Raw genomic sequence first — 14,882 nt, 5'->3', positions numbered from 1 at the left:
ATGCTCCAAGCCTGGGGTGGTGTGGGAAAGGCAGTACCTCATACTTTTTGTGTCCCATGACAGCACATGGCCTTGATTTTAGTGAATAACTTTATTACCTAGGGTCAAAGGTGTAGGGATAGTGGGAGAAGGGGTTGGGGGAGGGGGCCTGCAGCATTCTCCTGACTCCCAGCCTTCATGAGCTTGATGAGGGAGAAGAGAGAGATGAGCATCTTAGGTTCAGCGGCTGCTGGTGTTGAACTGTAGGTGGTACTGGGCCGTAGGTTGATTGGTATAGATTATAGAATTCAGATAATTCTGCCTGTGAAAGAAGTACAGAGGCGTCAGAGGCATCAGCTGTTGAGCTCTCCCTCTCTCCCTAAGCCTTCCCATCCCTCCCTCGGCATTCATCCACATTGCCACTCCCTAGAACTCACTGGGCGTTTTGCTCCTTAGCCAGCTGCTGATTGAAGGAGCCCAGTCCCCTTCGAAATTCAGCACAAAGTTCCCTCTCCTGCTCCTCTAGCTCCATTGCTGCCTGGGCCAGGTGCAAGGCCTGGCTCTCCCATTTGGCATCCAGTGCTTGGTCGGCTTGATGCTGTGCCTCCTTTTCACGGCGTTGCACCTCCTGGACTTTCCTGATGGCAGCTCTCTGCTCTGGAGTCATGCCCTTCCAACAATAGGGCAGGACCCGGTGGGGAGCCACAGGGTTCTGGGCAACCTGGGGGTTCTCGGTCAGTAGGTCACTGGTGATCTGGTTCTGGATCTCCATGAGGTTGGCCTCCTGTTCGTGCTGACGCTCACGGCGCTGCCGCTCAGCCAGTTCGGCTGCCTGGTGGAGCCCCAAATATGAGCATTAGGGTACACAACTTCAGGGAACTCTCAAGTCACAGGGGAGGGGAAGACATTGTCCTACTCTTCTCCATCTCTGGGAGAAAAGGAATAGCTCCTGCCTGGCCTTTAAATGACCTGACTGGGGGAGGGGTGGAATGGACAGGGAACTTCTTGCCCCCTGGAAACGCTTAGACGGAGGGGCTGGGGAAGGGAGGGTGATGTTCTGCTCTGAGGTCATCCTGAGTCTGGATGTGGGGAAGAGCATCTTCTCCACTAAGAGGGTCCTTAGGTGAAAAGGGATGTCCTCAGGTAGATGAGAGGGCTGGTGTTGATTCAAGAAAGGTGGTGTGGGGGTGCCTGGGTGGCTCAGTGGGTTAAAGCCTCTGCCTTCTGCTCAGGTCATGATCTCAGGGTCCTGGGATCGAGCCCTGCATCGGGCACTCTGCTCGGCAGGGAGACTGCTTCCTCCCTCTGTCTCTGCCTGCCTCTCTGCCTACTTATGATCCTGTCTGTCAAATAAATAAATAAAAATCTTTTTTTTTTTTTTTAAAAAAAAAAAAAGGAAAGGTGGTGTGGGCAAAGGCATGGCTAAGTTCCCCATGACTTTGTTCAAGGGGTTGGGGAAAGCCCGGTACACTGAATGGCCCAGGCCATACCTGGGCTTTGTTGGCATTGGCCATAGCAGACATCATGGCCACGCGGCAGGACTCCTCTAGCTTGGCCAGCTGGGCAGCCCGCATGTCCACGGCAAGGCGCAGTTGGTCATCAAGCATATCTACACAGAGAAATATGGCCAGGGCACTATACTTGCCTGCTCTATTCCTGGTTCACTCATTCAGCCATTTGTTCAACAAGCTTGGAGGATGTGTGTGTGTGTATGCTTGGGAGGGGAATGTCTTAATTGTAGGGATGTGGAAGGAGTTACTCTTTGGGCTTAGGGATAGCCAGAGTAGCAGCAACAAGGATTTCTCAGGTGCCTAAGTGAAAGATGCAGGGAGATGGATCTCCTGCAAGATCGTACCACCATGTGGGAAGGGCAATGACAGGTGTATACAGGCATTATGAGAGCTTTCAGTGGTGGGTGAGAGGAAGGCTTCCAGGAGGAGGTGATCCTTGAAATGTGCATTGCATATAGAAAGGAAGAGGAAAGGGCATGCCAAGCCACGTTTTCATCTAGCCACACCAGTGTCCTTGCTGTTTGTAGATCATGTCAAATACTCCTGCCTCAGGGATTTGTAATGAACACTATTCTTGGCTCCTGCTCTCACTTCCCCCAGGTCTTGCTCAGATATTGCCACCTTGGTGAGGCCTTTGCTGTCTCTCCTACCTAAAATTGCAACCTTCCTGTTCCCAACATTTATCCCCCTTACCTGATTTATTTTTCTCCCTACCATCTGTCACCATCCAATATACTCTACATTTCACTGATGTTGTCTCTTGCCTTTCTCTCTCCTCACTAGGAATTAGCCTTGGTCCAGGGATTTTGTTTGTTTTATTCACTCCCATGCCCAGAACCTAGATCAGAGCCTGGCACATAGTAGGTGCTCAATAAATATTTGTCAAATGAACAAGGGAAACCAAGAAACAGTATGGTCTGTATCTGAAACTACAAATAGTCTGCTCTTGCTGGAGGATAAAATGCAAGTGGCTAGGGAGCTCTGCAGGGACCAGACTAAGGGCCAGAAACTTGCCCCAAAGGTGGTGGGGGAACATGGAAGGATTTTAAGCAAGGGGGCAACACAATTAGATTTGTATATTAGAAAGCTCCTCCCAGGGACCAGTATAGAATGCATTCAGGCTGGTGGGAGACAGTGGAGGTAGGGAAGGCATCTTGGAGGGCTCAAAGCAAGCCCAGTATATAGAAGGTTGCATTAGCAGTATGTGATGAGAGTAAAGAAGAGAGAGATTTGGATACTTCCTAGGGTCCTGGCTCAGGTGGCTGGGTACATGGTGTGGCCACCACTGGAAATAGAAGATCCAGAATGAAGAGCAGTCTAGGAAGCATGGATGAATTGTTTAGGAAGGCTGAATTGAAGGTGGTCAGCAGGCAGAGGTGGTGACATAGCAGCTGAAACCAGAACGAGGGCCAAGGGCACCTGAGGGGAGTGTGCAGGGGAGGGAAAGCAGTGTGCCAGGGACCAAGTCTCAAGAAGAAGGGTGTAAAGGAAAAGCCCACAAAGGGCAGACACAGAGGGAATGGTCAGAGAGCTAAGAGCAGAATGGACTAGCACTGAAGCCAAGGAAGAGAGAGGCTCAAGAAGGATGTGATCAGAGTCAAGTGTAGCAAGAAAGGTCCAGGCAAGGAGTAAAGACTAGGAAAAAAGCCTCTTATACTGGATAACACAAAGAATAGTGTCAGTGAAGTTGGGTGGGGAGAAAGGAGATCTCCCAGGGGGTTGATGTGTGACTGGAAAGGAAGAAAAGACAGCAAACAGAAGCAGATTTTTCAACAAGTATGCTGTAAAGTAAGCTATCGCACAGCACCTAGAGGAGTCACGGGGTACAAGGAGGCTTTAATTTTTTTAAAGAGGGGTTAGACGTAAGCATGTTTACAGCAGACACAGAAGGGACCAGGGGAAGGGGAAATGTTGAACACACAAGGCAGGGGACACCTGAGAGAGCACAGCCTGGGGGCGGGTGGAGGGAGTGGCAGGGATCATGAGGGTCCTCACTGAGTGCATTATTTGCTCACCCTTTCCCACATTCCATCCAGGCTTAGCATTCTGTTCCTTTGCAAACTGTTCTCCTGCCTCAGGCCTCCAGATCTCTCCCTGTATCCCAGACTGGCTATGTACCCCCTAGGATCATAGAGATAACATGGCTGCCTGCTGGCCGCCTCCTCCTGGCTATAACAGTCTTCTATCTTACCTCCTTGTCTTTGGTCTTCCCCTCTAATCCAGTCCCCACAACAGCTGGCAAAGTTTTGTGTCTAAAACACAAATCATGTGGCCCCAATGAACAACACCCTCTCTGTCCCACGACTCCTACCTCACTCAGTAGAAGCCAAAGTCTGCACCATGGCCTGGAAGGCCTACTGGATCTGGCCCCTTCCCCTCTCTGACCTCATTTCCTATCACTCTTCCCCTCAGTTGGTCTACTTCAGCTACTCAGTAGGGAATGGCAGCCCTACTGCCATTCCCCAAACATTCCAGACACCCTCTCTCCCTCCTGTGGGACTTTGTACTAGCTACTTCTTCTACTTGGACAGTTCTTCTCTTGATTGTTCACATTGCTCACTCCCTTGTCTTCAGATCTGTATTCAAAGGTTACCTCAGTGAGGTTTTCCTTATTGAAAATGGCAGTTGTGCATCCCTCTTCCAAAGTCCCCATGTACCCTGTTTCATGCTTTATTTTTCTTCTGAGCAACTATCTTAACCACCTTATACAGTTGACCCTTGAACAACGCGGGGCTTAGCCTACCAAATCTTAAAAAGAAGAAGAAAAGAAAAAAAGAAAACCATAGGGGAGAGAAAATATGTTTATAGTATTATATTTATGTTTTAAAATCCACATATAAGTGGACCTGTGCAGTTCAAACCCGTGTTGTTCAAGCGTTCACTGTGTATTTTACTATTTCACCTTGTTTATTGTCTGTCCCCAGGAGAGTGTGAATTCCACGACAGCAAGGATTTTTCTATTTTGGTCACTGTGCCAGGCACAAAATAGGTAGCTAAATATATACTGAATATTGAAATGGTCTTGTCACTCTGCTTTAAACCCTTAAATGGTTAACCACTGGTTACTGAGTACTGATGTTTGTGCTTTACATACAGTGTCTCATTTGATTCTCATATGAGCTCTGCGTGGCATGGATTATTATCCCCATCTTAAAGATGAAGCAATAAAGTCACAATTCCTTAGTTTGGTGTAGAAAAAACTCTTGCACGTCTTCTCTTCCTCCAAGCCCTCAACCCTAGGCTGCACGAACACTAAACTGTTCATGCATCCTAAACCCTTGGACCATTCACAGCCCCAGTTCTCTACCTCTTGCTTACCCCTCTGCCTAGAATGACTTTTTCTTGACCCTCTCCCTGACTTGGAAAAATTGTACCCAACTTTCCCAAATTGGTTTCTAACAGCTGACTTGTGCCACCCCCCTATCCTGCCTCCCTTTTCTTGTTAGAATTGACCACTCCCATACTGATGTTCCCTTCATGTCCTATAAACTCTTCTGTCACAGTAACTGTCACAGCACCTACCAGTGTTAAAGCATAAATATTTTCTGATGAATGACTTGTCCATTTATCTTTGCTCTTTCTCTAAACTGATTTTCTAGAAGGGGTAATGGTTCCACGGGACCGTGGAGGACAGGGTGCCTGTCTTATTTACTTTGTTCTCTAATTGTTCATTCAACAATGATTTACTGAGCTCCTGACACTGTGGTAGGCACTGTATGAAGCAGCTGGGATACAGGAGAGTGGAAATGAGAGATGTGGTTTGCCTTTAGTGAGCTGACATTTTGGAGAAAAGACAGACATCCCACAAATACTTCCCAAATCAGTGATATCTCTGATAAGCGGCAAACTGAACAAGATGCTGCAACAGGGATGACTTGCAAGGTGAGCAGTGCAAATAGATGAGATGATCCTTGCCCTCGAAGGGCTTACTCTAACAGAAGAGGAGGATATGGTTGCACAGTGTCATGGTGATAGTAGCTCCTGGTTACTGAGTACTGATGCTTGTGCTTTACATACAGTGTCTCATTTGATTCTCATATGAGCTCTGCGTGGCATGGATTATTATCCTCATCTTAAAGATGAGGAAGCTAAAGCACTGAGAAGAAAATTCATTTGCCTAAACCCAGTGGTAAGTGGCAGAGCTGATAGGTCTGTTTTCACTATGCTGCCTCCACATAATGGAGTTCCAGGCTGACTGGGTACCAATGGCTACACTGTCGGTTACTGAAGGAGGTTGGGGAGTTTGGGGTCAGCTCTGTGGGTAACTGGACCTCCCCACTCCCTGGGCCCTGATCCTGGCTGAGAACAACTCCCTACCAGGCCTCAGGTCTCAGTGTGGAGGGCACAGCTACTTACCCGCGCACTTCTCATCATCCTGGACTTGCTGTTGCTCCTGCAGCTGCCTCTCCAGGCTGTATCTGAACTGCTCCTGCTGCATTTTCAGGCACATGGCCCTCTCCAGGTCCTCCCCAGCAAAGCACTGCAAGCTGGCTGGGCCACAGGGGGGATCGCTGGGGCCAAGATAGGCTGGAAACTCCATCCAGAGTCGGCCAGGATCCCAAAGGTCAAATTCTTGCCGATTCTTGAGCTGCTGCTTTTGCTCCCGAAATTCCTGGACTTTCTTGTTCAGCCGACGTGTCCGTTCTGCCTCTTCCTTCTCTAGCATCTGGGCTACTAGATCATACTGTTCCTGGTAGGTACCTGGGGGTGGTAGGCGGATCATGGAAAAGGCCCCACCAGAGAGACCAAGCCCACTCAGCATGGCCTCTGCTCCCAAGGCCCATCTGGTTTATCCCACCACATCCCAGGCCTCAGGCCCCACTCCAGGGCAGAACTGCCCTACCTCAGCCCACTCAGGCCCTTACACTATCCTTCTTGGCTTGCCCTTAGCTTTGAGATTTTACCATAAGCTGCCTCTTTGCTCTGCTCTGTTGCCTCTCGAAGCTTTCGCTCTTCCACTTGGCTGTTGAGGGCTTTGACATCCACCTGATCCCAAAGAAACAAGCTAAATCAGGGTAGGGGACCAACAGTGGGCCTTGAATACTCGAACACAAACTGCTCAGAACTACCTGCTTCAGAATCCTCCTACAGATCCTCAGTACCTACTGGATAACGTTCTGCCACCTGAACATGTTTTGTAAGCCCCTCACTGGTCTAGCCTCTGCCTCAGTCTCCAGCCTTATCTCAGTACCTTCTTCCTCTGCCCACCCTCAGAGCTCCGGGCTCACAGTTTCCTGTGCATCTGACATTGTTTGGAACAAATAGCCTTTGCTCCAGCTGCTCCCTCCACTTGGAACTCTCTTTCTTCCTCTCTTAATCCAAACTCCTATTCATCCTTCACCACCCCACCTCAGGTCTCACCTTACTGATTCCTTAGGCAGGTACTACTCCCATAGAATCTAGGACCCACTGTTCACATTATATTGAGGTTTGCCTCTGTCAATGATCTCCTCCACCAGACTGTGAGCGCATTAAGGGCAGAGCCTGGGCCTTAGTCACCTTGGTGCCCTACTGCCCAACCCAGTTCTCTACCCAGAGTGGACCCTGAGGAAATGCTCGCCAACCGGATCTCAATCACACCACACATCTCTCAGTCAACTACTTGTTTGTGTCAGGCACTGAGCCACCACCATATGTTAATATTCACTTTCACACTTCCTATATTTAGCTTCATTTTACTGAGAAGGAGCCTGGAGCTCAGAGAAGATAGGTGACTCATTCAAAGGCCACAAATCTAGTAAACAGCAGACCTGGCCCTTGAACATAGGTATGAGGTCTTTTCCAGAATACTGAGCTACATCTCCCCCCTCCACCATCCACCTACCCGGCAATCTATTTTTTTCTTAAACTATCAATATTTTCTTTTATTTTGATTGTAATTCCTTTAAAACATTTCAAGATAGTGTAATAGGGAATGCAGTTTAGTGAAGAGTAAGTCCCTCCCATCTCAGATGCTCAGCCTAGTTAAGAGTTTCTTATGTGGCCTTCCAGACAGCATGTAGGCATACACAATACCAAATATTCTTTAGACTTCTTTTGGCTTCAGGTTACCTGTCTCTCGTGAACCAGGCCACTCAGCCCAGAGCTGACTGGCAGAGAGTCAGCTGTCACTGGCTGCTCTTCCCCACTCTCTTCGCCTGCATCCCCAGGCCCCTTCCTTCCCTCACCTGGGAGTGGACGCCTTCTCTCTGTCTCCTTCCTTTCCAGCTGGAGGGCCTGCTTAAATCAATGAGGCTATAACAGACACTGCTACATTCCTCTCTGGGTGCAGGAGTGAGATGACCGCTGGTCCTAAGAAAGCCCCCATTGCCTACTCACCCCCATGACTCGGGTCCGTACATTGAAGAATCGGCTCTGTCGCTCTTTTTCTCGATTTCTTCTAGCCTCGATGGCTGCCACCTCCTTGGGATCTGGGGACAGGTCTACCTTGTACATCTGGAGCAAGGGTGGGGTGGAATAGCCAATCAGTGCTGATCACCATACTTGACTACACTATTCCTTTCTTCCTACGGCACCAGTAACACCAGTTATTGATTCCTGATTTTACTTCCTGATCTATCTCTGTCCTACATGTTTGCTGTCACCACCCTAATTCAGGCCTCACAATCAGGTGCCAGACAGTATTTTCAGGAGCCTCAGTGGCTTCCCTTGCTCCAGTTTTACCCTCTCTACTCTTTTATCTGCACTAGCAACGACAGTGCTCTTTCTGAAAGCCCATTTGGCCATGGCACACCACAACTTAAAAACTTTAAAAGTAACAGGGCACCTGGCTGGCTCAGTCAGTGGAGCCTGCGACTCTCGATCTCACAGTTTTAAGTTCAAGCTCCATGTTGGGTATAGAGATCACTCAAAAATAAAAAATCTTAAAAACAAAACCAAAAACATTTAAAAGCAGCATTAGGGGTGTCTGGGTGGCTCAGTTGGTTAAGTGTCTGCCTTCAACTAAGGTCATGATCTTAGGGTCCTGGGATCCTGCCAGTGTCTGCTCCCTGCTCAGCAGGGAGTCTGCTTCTCCCTCTTCCTCTGCCCTCCCAGCCCCGGTCATGCTTTCTCTAATAAATACATAAAATCTTTAAAAAGTAAATAAAAGGTTTAAAGCAAATGGCTCCCCAGTGTTTATAAGATAAAGTCTAACCCCTTTGGCAGATTTATGATCTACCCCTTGCTCATCTTTCCAAGTCTCAAGCTCATTTACAATTCCCCGCTGTTCATGTAATGCTCTGTTCGGTTTTCCCCATTCCAGTAGATGGCACCACTTCTTCCCCTTTATTTGTCTTATTCTCTAATCACGTGAAAGGCTAGAGGGCTTACATTTGCCTGCGTTCTTTCACATTTTGGGAAAAGCCCACTTTTGGCAATGTGAGCCAGCCAAAACCACAGCCAAAAACACTTTTGCAAACATAAATCTGATCATGTCTCTCACCTGCTTAAAATCCTCCACTGGCTTCCCACTGCACTTAGAATCCGATCCAAACTCCTTACCATGGGTTTCGAGATCCGGCTCTTGCACACCTTTCCAATTCATCCTACATCACAGTCTCCCTCACTTACAGTCCTCCAGGCACACTGGCCTCCTATCAAGTCCTCCAACACAACAACTGTTCCCATCTCAGGGCCTTTGTACATGGTGTTTCTTTGTTCGGAATACCATTCCTCAACTCCTCCTATAGCTAGTTTCAGTCCTTTATATTTTTTTAAAAAGATTATTTATTTATTTATTTCAGAGAGAGAGAGAGAGCATGAGAAGGGGAGGGTCAGAGGGCAAAGCAGACTTCCCACCAAGTAGGGAGCCCGATGCGGACCTGATCCCGGGACTCCAGGACCATGACCCTAGCTGAAGGCAGTCGCTCAACCAACTGAGCCACCCAGGCGCCCACTATTTATTGCTTTTTAAAATTTAAATTCAATGAACATATAATGTATTATTGGTTTCAGAGGTAAAGGTCAGTGATTCGTCAGTCATATATAACACTCAGTGCTCATTACATCAGGTGCCCTCTTTAATGTCCATCATCCAGTTACCGTACCCCCAACCCCCTGATCCTTTAAAAAAAAATTTTGTGACTGAAATATTTGACATATAGAGCAAAACATATATATAACCCATATGCAAGTTAAGAAGCATGATAGGACACCCATGAACCAACTCCCCAACTTAAGAAATAGAACTTGATCAGGGCGCCTGGGTGGCTCAGTGGGTTACAGCCTTTGCCTTCGGCTCAGATCATGATCCCAAGGTCCTGGGATCCAGCCCCCGCATCGGACTCTCTGCTCAGCAGGGAGCCTGCTTCCCTTCCTCTCTCTGCCTGCCTCTCTGCCTACTTGTGATCTCTGTCAAATAAATAAATAAAATCTTAAAAAAGAAATAGAACTTGATCAATATTATCAAGTGTCTTATGTCTTTTCTCCCTCATCCTTACCCTAAGAGATAACCACTGTGTGAATGTTCACATTTGCTTACTCATAGGCATTAATATACTATTTATGAACTGAGGGTTTACTGGGAGGGAGGGAGGTAGGGGGATGGGGTAACTGGATGATGTAATGGGCACTGGGTATTATGTAAGACTGATGAATAACTGACATCTACCTCTGAAACCAATAATATATTATATGTTAATTGAATTTAAATTAAAAAAATAAATAAATGTAAAAAAAACAAAGAAAATATACTGTGTATGTATAGGACTCCCTGGACAATATTTTGAAACATTTTCTTGTTTTGGAACTTTATAATGTATTATGTAGTATGCATTTTTCTTCATCTTACTTTTTTTTGCATATGTTCATTCTATCATTTAGGAAATATTTATGGAGTGCCTACTGTCAGACACTCCTTTAAGCAGCTGGGAGACATCAAAGAATGAAACTGAAGAGAATCTGAGTCTTTGTGGAGATTACTTTTTAGCTGGGTCAGAGAGACAATAAACAGTACATTAAAGAGTTTGTAAGAAGATGGTAAGTGCTATGGGGAAAAATATAGAGCAGAATAAAGGGACTTGGAAGCACCAAGGAAATGGGGAAGGTTGAAATTTTCAATGTGGAAACCAGGGAAGGCATAATTGAAAAGGTAATATTGGAGCAAATACTTGAAGGTGAAGGAGTCACCCAGGCAAATATACAGGAAGAGAACACTCCAGGCAGAGGAACAAGTACAAAGGCCTTAAGGTGGACACAAAAAGCACACACTCAGGGGAACAACAGGGAGGCAAGTGAGTGGAGGAGAGGTAGGTAGGAAATGGTATTAAAGAGATAATGGGGGGACAGAGCATGTAGGACTTTAAAGGCTGTGGCTTTTACTCTGAGAGTAATGGCAGCCACTGGAGGGTTTTGAGCATGGGAATGATGGCTGCTATGTGAATAGACTGGTGTCTAATAGACTGGCTACCATGTGAATAGACTGAGGGGACCAGAGGCAAGGCTAGAAGAAGGGAGACCAGACAGGAGGCTATTGCAGCTGTCCAGGCAAGAGATGATGGTGAATCATACTAGGTTAGTAGAAGCAGAGATCATGAGAAGTGGTCAGATTCTGGATATTTTTGAAGATAGAGCCAATAGGACTTCCTGAGGATCACATGTGCAGTATGAAAACAGTATTAAGAATGATTTCAAAGATTTGAGCTGGGGCAATCAGAGGGATGGAGTTGCTATCAACTGAATAGTCTGTGTAGGGACAACAGTATGGGATGGGGGGGAGGGTAGGATCAAGAGGTCAGTTTGGGAAGTGTTGAGTTGGAGAGGTCTATTACATAGCCACTGATAACAGACATATGGTACAGTGAATTTTATTGCTAGTCCAAAAGATCTGCTGCTTCTCCCACCAGAAGGCTATACATCCGTATCTCATTGCCCTCAATCTTAGCCACGTGGTTGGTTTTGCCCTCTGCTGTGGGAGAATTGACATGTGCCATTCCCAAACAGAACTAAGAGCCATGATGTAACTGTCCCTCACCCCCTTTTTCCTCTTCACTCTCTGCTATGAGAGTGGCAGTGCCCAGCTAAGGGCTGCTCCTTCAGTCTTGGTTCTGGGATGATGACATAGAGCAGAGATGTAGCCAACCCACATCAGACAAGAAGCATGAGTGAGAATCCTTGTTTTTCTAAGCTGCTGAGATTTGGGGGTTGTCTGTAACCTGAGCATAATTTAGCTTATTTTGACTGATACAAAGGAATTTAAAGCTATAAAGCTGTAAGAGATCTGTAAGGGAGTAAGCATAGATGGTGGATAAAAATGCCTCAGGGAAGATGGGGAGAGGAGGAGGAGTCAGCACTGGAGACACAGGTGGAGTGTCGGTGAGGTGGGAGGAAACCCAGGAGTGTGGTGTCTGAGAAGCTTTTGGGAGAGAGCGAGCAACTGATGATATGTTAAAATGAGGATTGAGAACTGACAGGTTTAGTAATGGGAGGGATGCTGATGACCTTAACAGAAACATTTCTGGTGGGGTTGTGGGGATGAAAAGCTGACCGAAGTAAGCTCAAGAGAGACAAGGACTCCGCACAAACAACCCAGTTTATTATTTTTTAACCGCAAAAGAGGGAGAAAGAACCTGTAGATTTAAAGAAATATATATACAGGTGGGAAAGTTTCTTTAGCAGATAACCTAGGAGTGCAAGTGCTAATCACAGGGCATAAGCGTACTTGACTTTACAAGATAATGTTGTTTTCCAAGGAGATTTTACCAATTTACACTTTCACCATAGTGTATAAAAACTCCAGTAGCTCCACATCCTCGGCAATACTTGGTATGGCAGATTTTAATTTTTGCCAATTGGTGAGTTTAACATTATAATTACCAATTTTTATTGGAATTATCATTATTGCTAGTGAGATTGCACATGTGTGTTTTGACCATTTTTTATTACTCTTCTGTGAAGTGCTCATTGATACCTTTTGTTTATTTTAAAATCAAGTTGCTTGTCCTTTTCTTATTAATTTTAGGAGTTATATATTTTATATACTAATCATTTCTTAGTTTAAATGTGGCAAACAGGGGTACCTTGGTGGCTCAGTCAGTTAAGTCCCTGCCTTCAACTCAGGTTGTGATCCTAGGGGCCTGGGATTGAGCCCCAAGACGGGCTCTCTGCTCAGCACTGCTTCTCCCTTTTCCTCTCCCTCTGCCCCTCCCCATGCCTGTGCTCTTGGGCACATGCTCTCTCTCTCTCTGGCAAATAAATACATAAATAAATAAAATCTCAAAAAAATAAATGTGGTAAACACCTCCAATTTGTGACTTGTCTTTTCATTTCATTGCCTTTAAAATAATATTTATTTATTTTTAAATATTTTACTTTTTTATTTGACAGGGAGAGAGACAGAACAAGCAGGGGGAGTGGAAAGCAGAGGGAGAGGGAGAAGCATACTTCTACTGAGCAAGGAGCCTAAATCAGGGCTCTGTCCCAGGACCCTGGGAACATAACCTGGGCTGAAGGCAGCCCCTTAATCAAGTGAGCCACCCAAGTGCCCCTATTTATTTAATTTTAAAGTAAGCTTTATGCCCAGTGCGGGGCCTGAACTCATGACTTTGAGATCAAGAGTCACATGCTCTACTGACTGAGCCAGCCAGATGCCCCCTCACTTTATTATTATTTTATGGTAACAGTCGATACAGAAAAAGTATGGTTAATACTCATGTAAGTTATGAAGTAACTTACATGACATAACTTACTCATAAGTTATGAAGCACAACAAAATGAACACCTGTGAACCCTCTGCAGAAGCCAGAAAATAAAACATTATCAATACTCCAGAAGTTTTCTGTGTGCACCTACCCATTTTTTCACTTTCTTCATGCTGTAATTTGGATGAATTTAAATGTAGTCAAATTCAGTGATCCTTTCCTTTAAGCTTAGGAGTTTTCATTATTTAAGAAATCCCCTGAGGTCATATTCCACTATATGTTGGAAAATGTCTAGAATTTGGCCTTTCTCATTTAAGTTTTTAATCCATCTAGAATTGCACTTTATATACAGTGTGAGAGGAAGGGATCCAATTTGATTTTTTTCCAAGTTCCATCTCATCTTTTTAAATGGAACACTAGTTCCTGTCAATTATATGAGATTGCTGTCCCTTGGTCATTTTGTCCCCCTAGCCTGATTGTGACTTTTTCCCAGTTGAATTCATTTATGGTTCCTCTACTAGATACCATCAACCAAGCTTTCTTACATTCCTGGACTTCTCATTAGACTTTTAAACTCTCCCCAGTCTCCAAATGTCATTTTAAACCATTTTAAACCGTTTTAAACCTGGTTTCAGGAATGGCTGTGGCAACCACCAGATCCTTTCCACATCTAAGTCTAAGCACCAACTCCAGCCAATTCATTCTATTTGTCACCACAATATAAGGTCAATGATGGGAAAGATGTGGCAGATATTTTAAGCTTCTTGGATTGCTAAGGCCATGACCTTGTAATGAGCAGGTGGTATAAGGAAATAGGGGGATAAAAGTATGAAGGAGAAGGATAGAAAATACAGAGAACAGAGAGGGGAAAGGGACTGCTGGGGCAGAGAGGGGGTGGGCAGGAGAGAGGCAGAGAAGGAAAGGGGAAGGAGGAAAGCAAGGGAGGGGGCCAGAGTGGGATGAAGCGTGAGGAAAGAGAAATAAAATGGTGAGAAAGGAAGGAGAATGGAGGTGGAGAGCAGTGGCTTAGGGACACAAAATACCTTGCTTAGCAACGATTGTCAATTTTGAAGCTCCTGGGTTGGGTGGCTCAGGTCCAAGGCTATAGTTAGGCTACAGCAACAGTGTCTGAACTCTGCTTGGAGAAAAAGGAGGGAGGCAGGGGATAGAGGCTGTACCTATGGCCATAGCTTTCCCCAGCCCGTGACCCTGCCGCTCCAGAGTACCCTCAACTCCCTTCACACTCCATCCCCCTTTTCACCCCAGCCCCTTTCCCACCGCACCCCATCCCTACGCCCATTCCACTGCACTTCCAACCCTATTTTACCCTCAACTTGGTGTTAGCTCCCCTAACACCAAATCCTCCCGCCGGCCCCTCCTTCCCTTACAGCCCTCGCTCCCGGAGGTCTTTCCAATCCCCGACCCTGTTCTTGTTTGAACCTTGCAGCCGGCCAGGCTAAAGCCACAGCCAAGCTCCCACCTTCCTCTTGCCCTGGAGGGCATAACCCTGCTGTGACTTGTCTCAGCAAGCGTGGCCTCCAGTCCCGCCTGCTTCATCCGATCCCAAAAGGGGCAGCATCCTCCGTCGCTACCTCCCCTAAGGGTTGGTAGGCAGGGTCAGAGGTTTGCGTTGCTACGCAACAAGAAAGGGGGGCGGGACCCAAACTCCTCCTTTAAGCTCGTGCCTGGGCAACGGATCAACAAAACTTCCACGACACGCCCCTGGTTCCGCTCTCGCCGGAAGCCGGAAATCCCGTTTGGCCTGGACTTATTC

General features: G+C 46.4%; 1 protein-coding gene across 1 annotated transcript; it reads right to left on the bottom strand.

The window, feature by feature from the left end:
* Window positions 1-72: 72 nt before the first annotated feature.
* RIBC1 (RIB43A domain with coiled-coils 1) lies at window positions 73-14,787 on the bottom strand. The gene is made up of 8 exons (XM_059158515.1): window positions 14,589-14,787; window positions 14,152-14,243; window positions 7,809-7,925; window positions 6,395-6,476; window positions 5,847-6,191; window positions 1,470-1,588; window positions 417-811; window positions 73-301 (listed from the first exon to the last, which is right to left on the bottom strand). Exons 3-8 carry the CDS (start codon window positions 7,923-7,925, stop codon window positions 220-222), a joined length of 1,140 nt encoding a protein of 379 aa, XP_059014498.1. The 5' UTR covers window positions 14,152-14,243; window positions 14,589-14,787; the 3' UTR covers window positions 73-219.
* Window positions 14,788-14,882: the final 95 nt, after the last annotated feature.

This window comes from Mustela lutreola, chromosome X (genome assembly GCF_030435805.1).
Source record: "Mustela lutreola isolate mMusLut2 chromosome X, mMusLut2.pri, whole genome shotgun sequence".
NCBI lineage: Eukaryota > Metazoa > Chordata > Mammalia > Carnivora > Mustelidae > Mustela > Mustela lutreola.
Note: the sequence above shows the minus strand (reverse complement) of the source record. Positions and strands in the feature narration are given on the sequence as shown.

Coding starts and splice junctions, on each gene's coding strand:
- RIBC1 (XM_059158515.1), bottom strand. CDS start 7,925: ATGTACAAGGTAGACCTGTCCCCAGATCCCAAGGAGGTGGCAGCCATC. Junction 1,589..5,846: donor GGATGATGAGAAGTGCGCGG/GTAAGTAGCTGT, acceptor TTCTCTGTGTAG/ATATGCTTGATGACCAACTG. Junction 302..416: donor GCTAAGGAGCAAAACGCCCA/GTGAGTTCTAGG, acceptor CTTCTTTCACAG/GCAGAATTATCTGAATTCTA.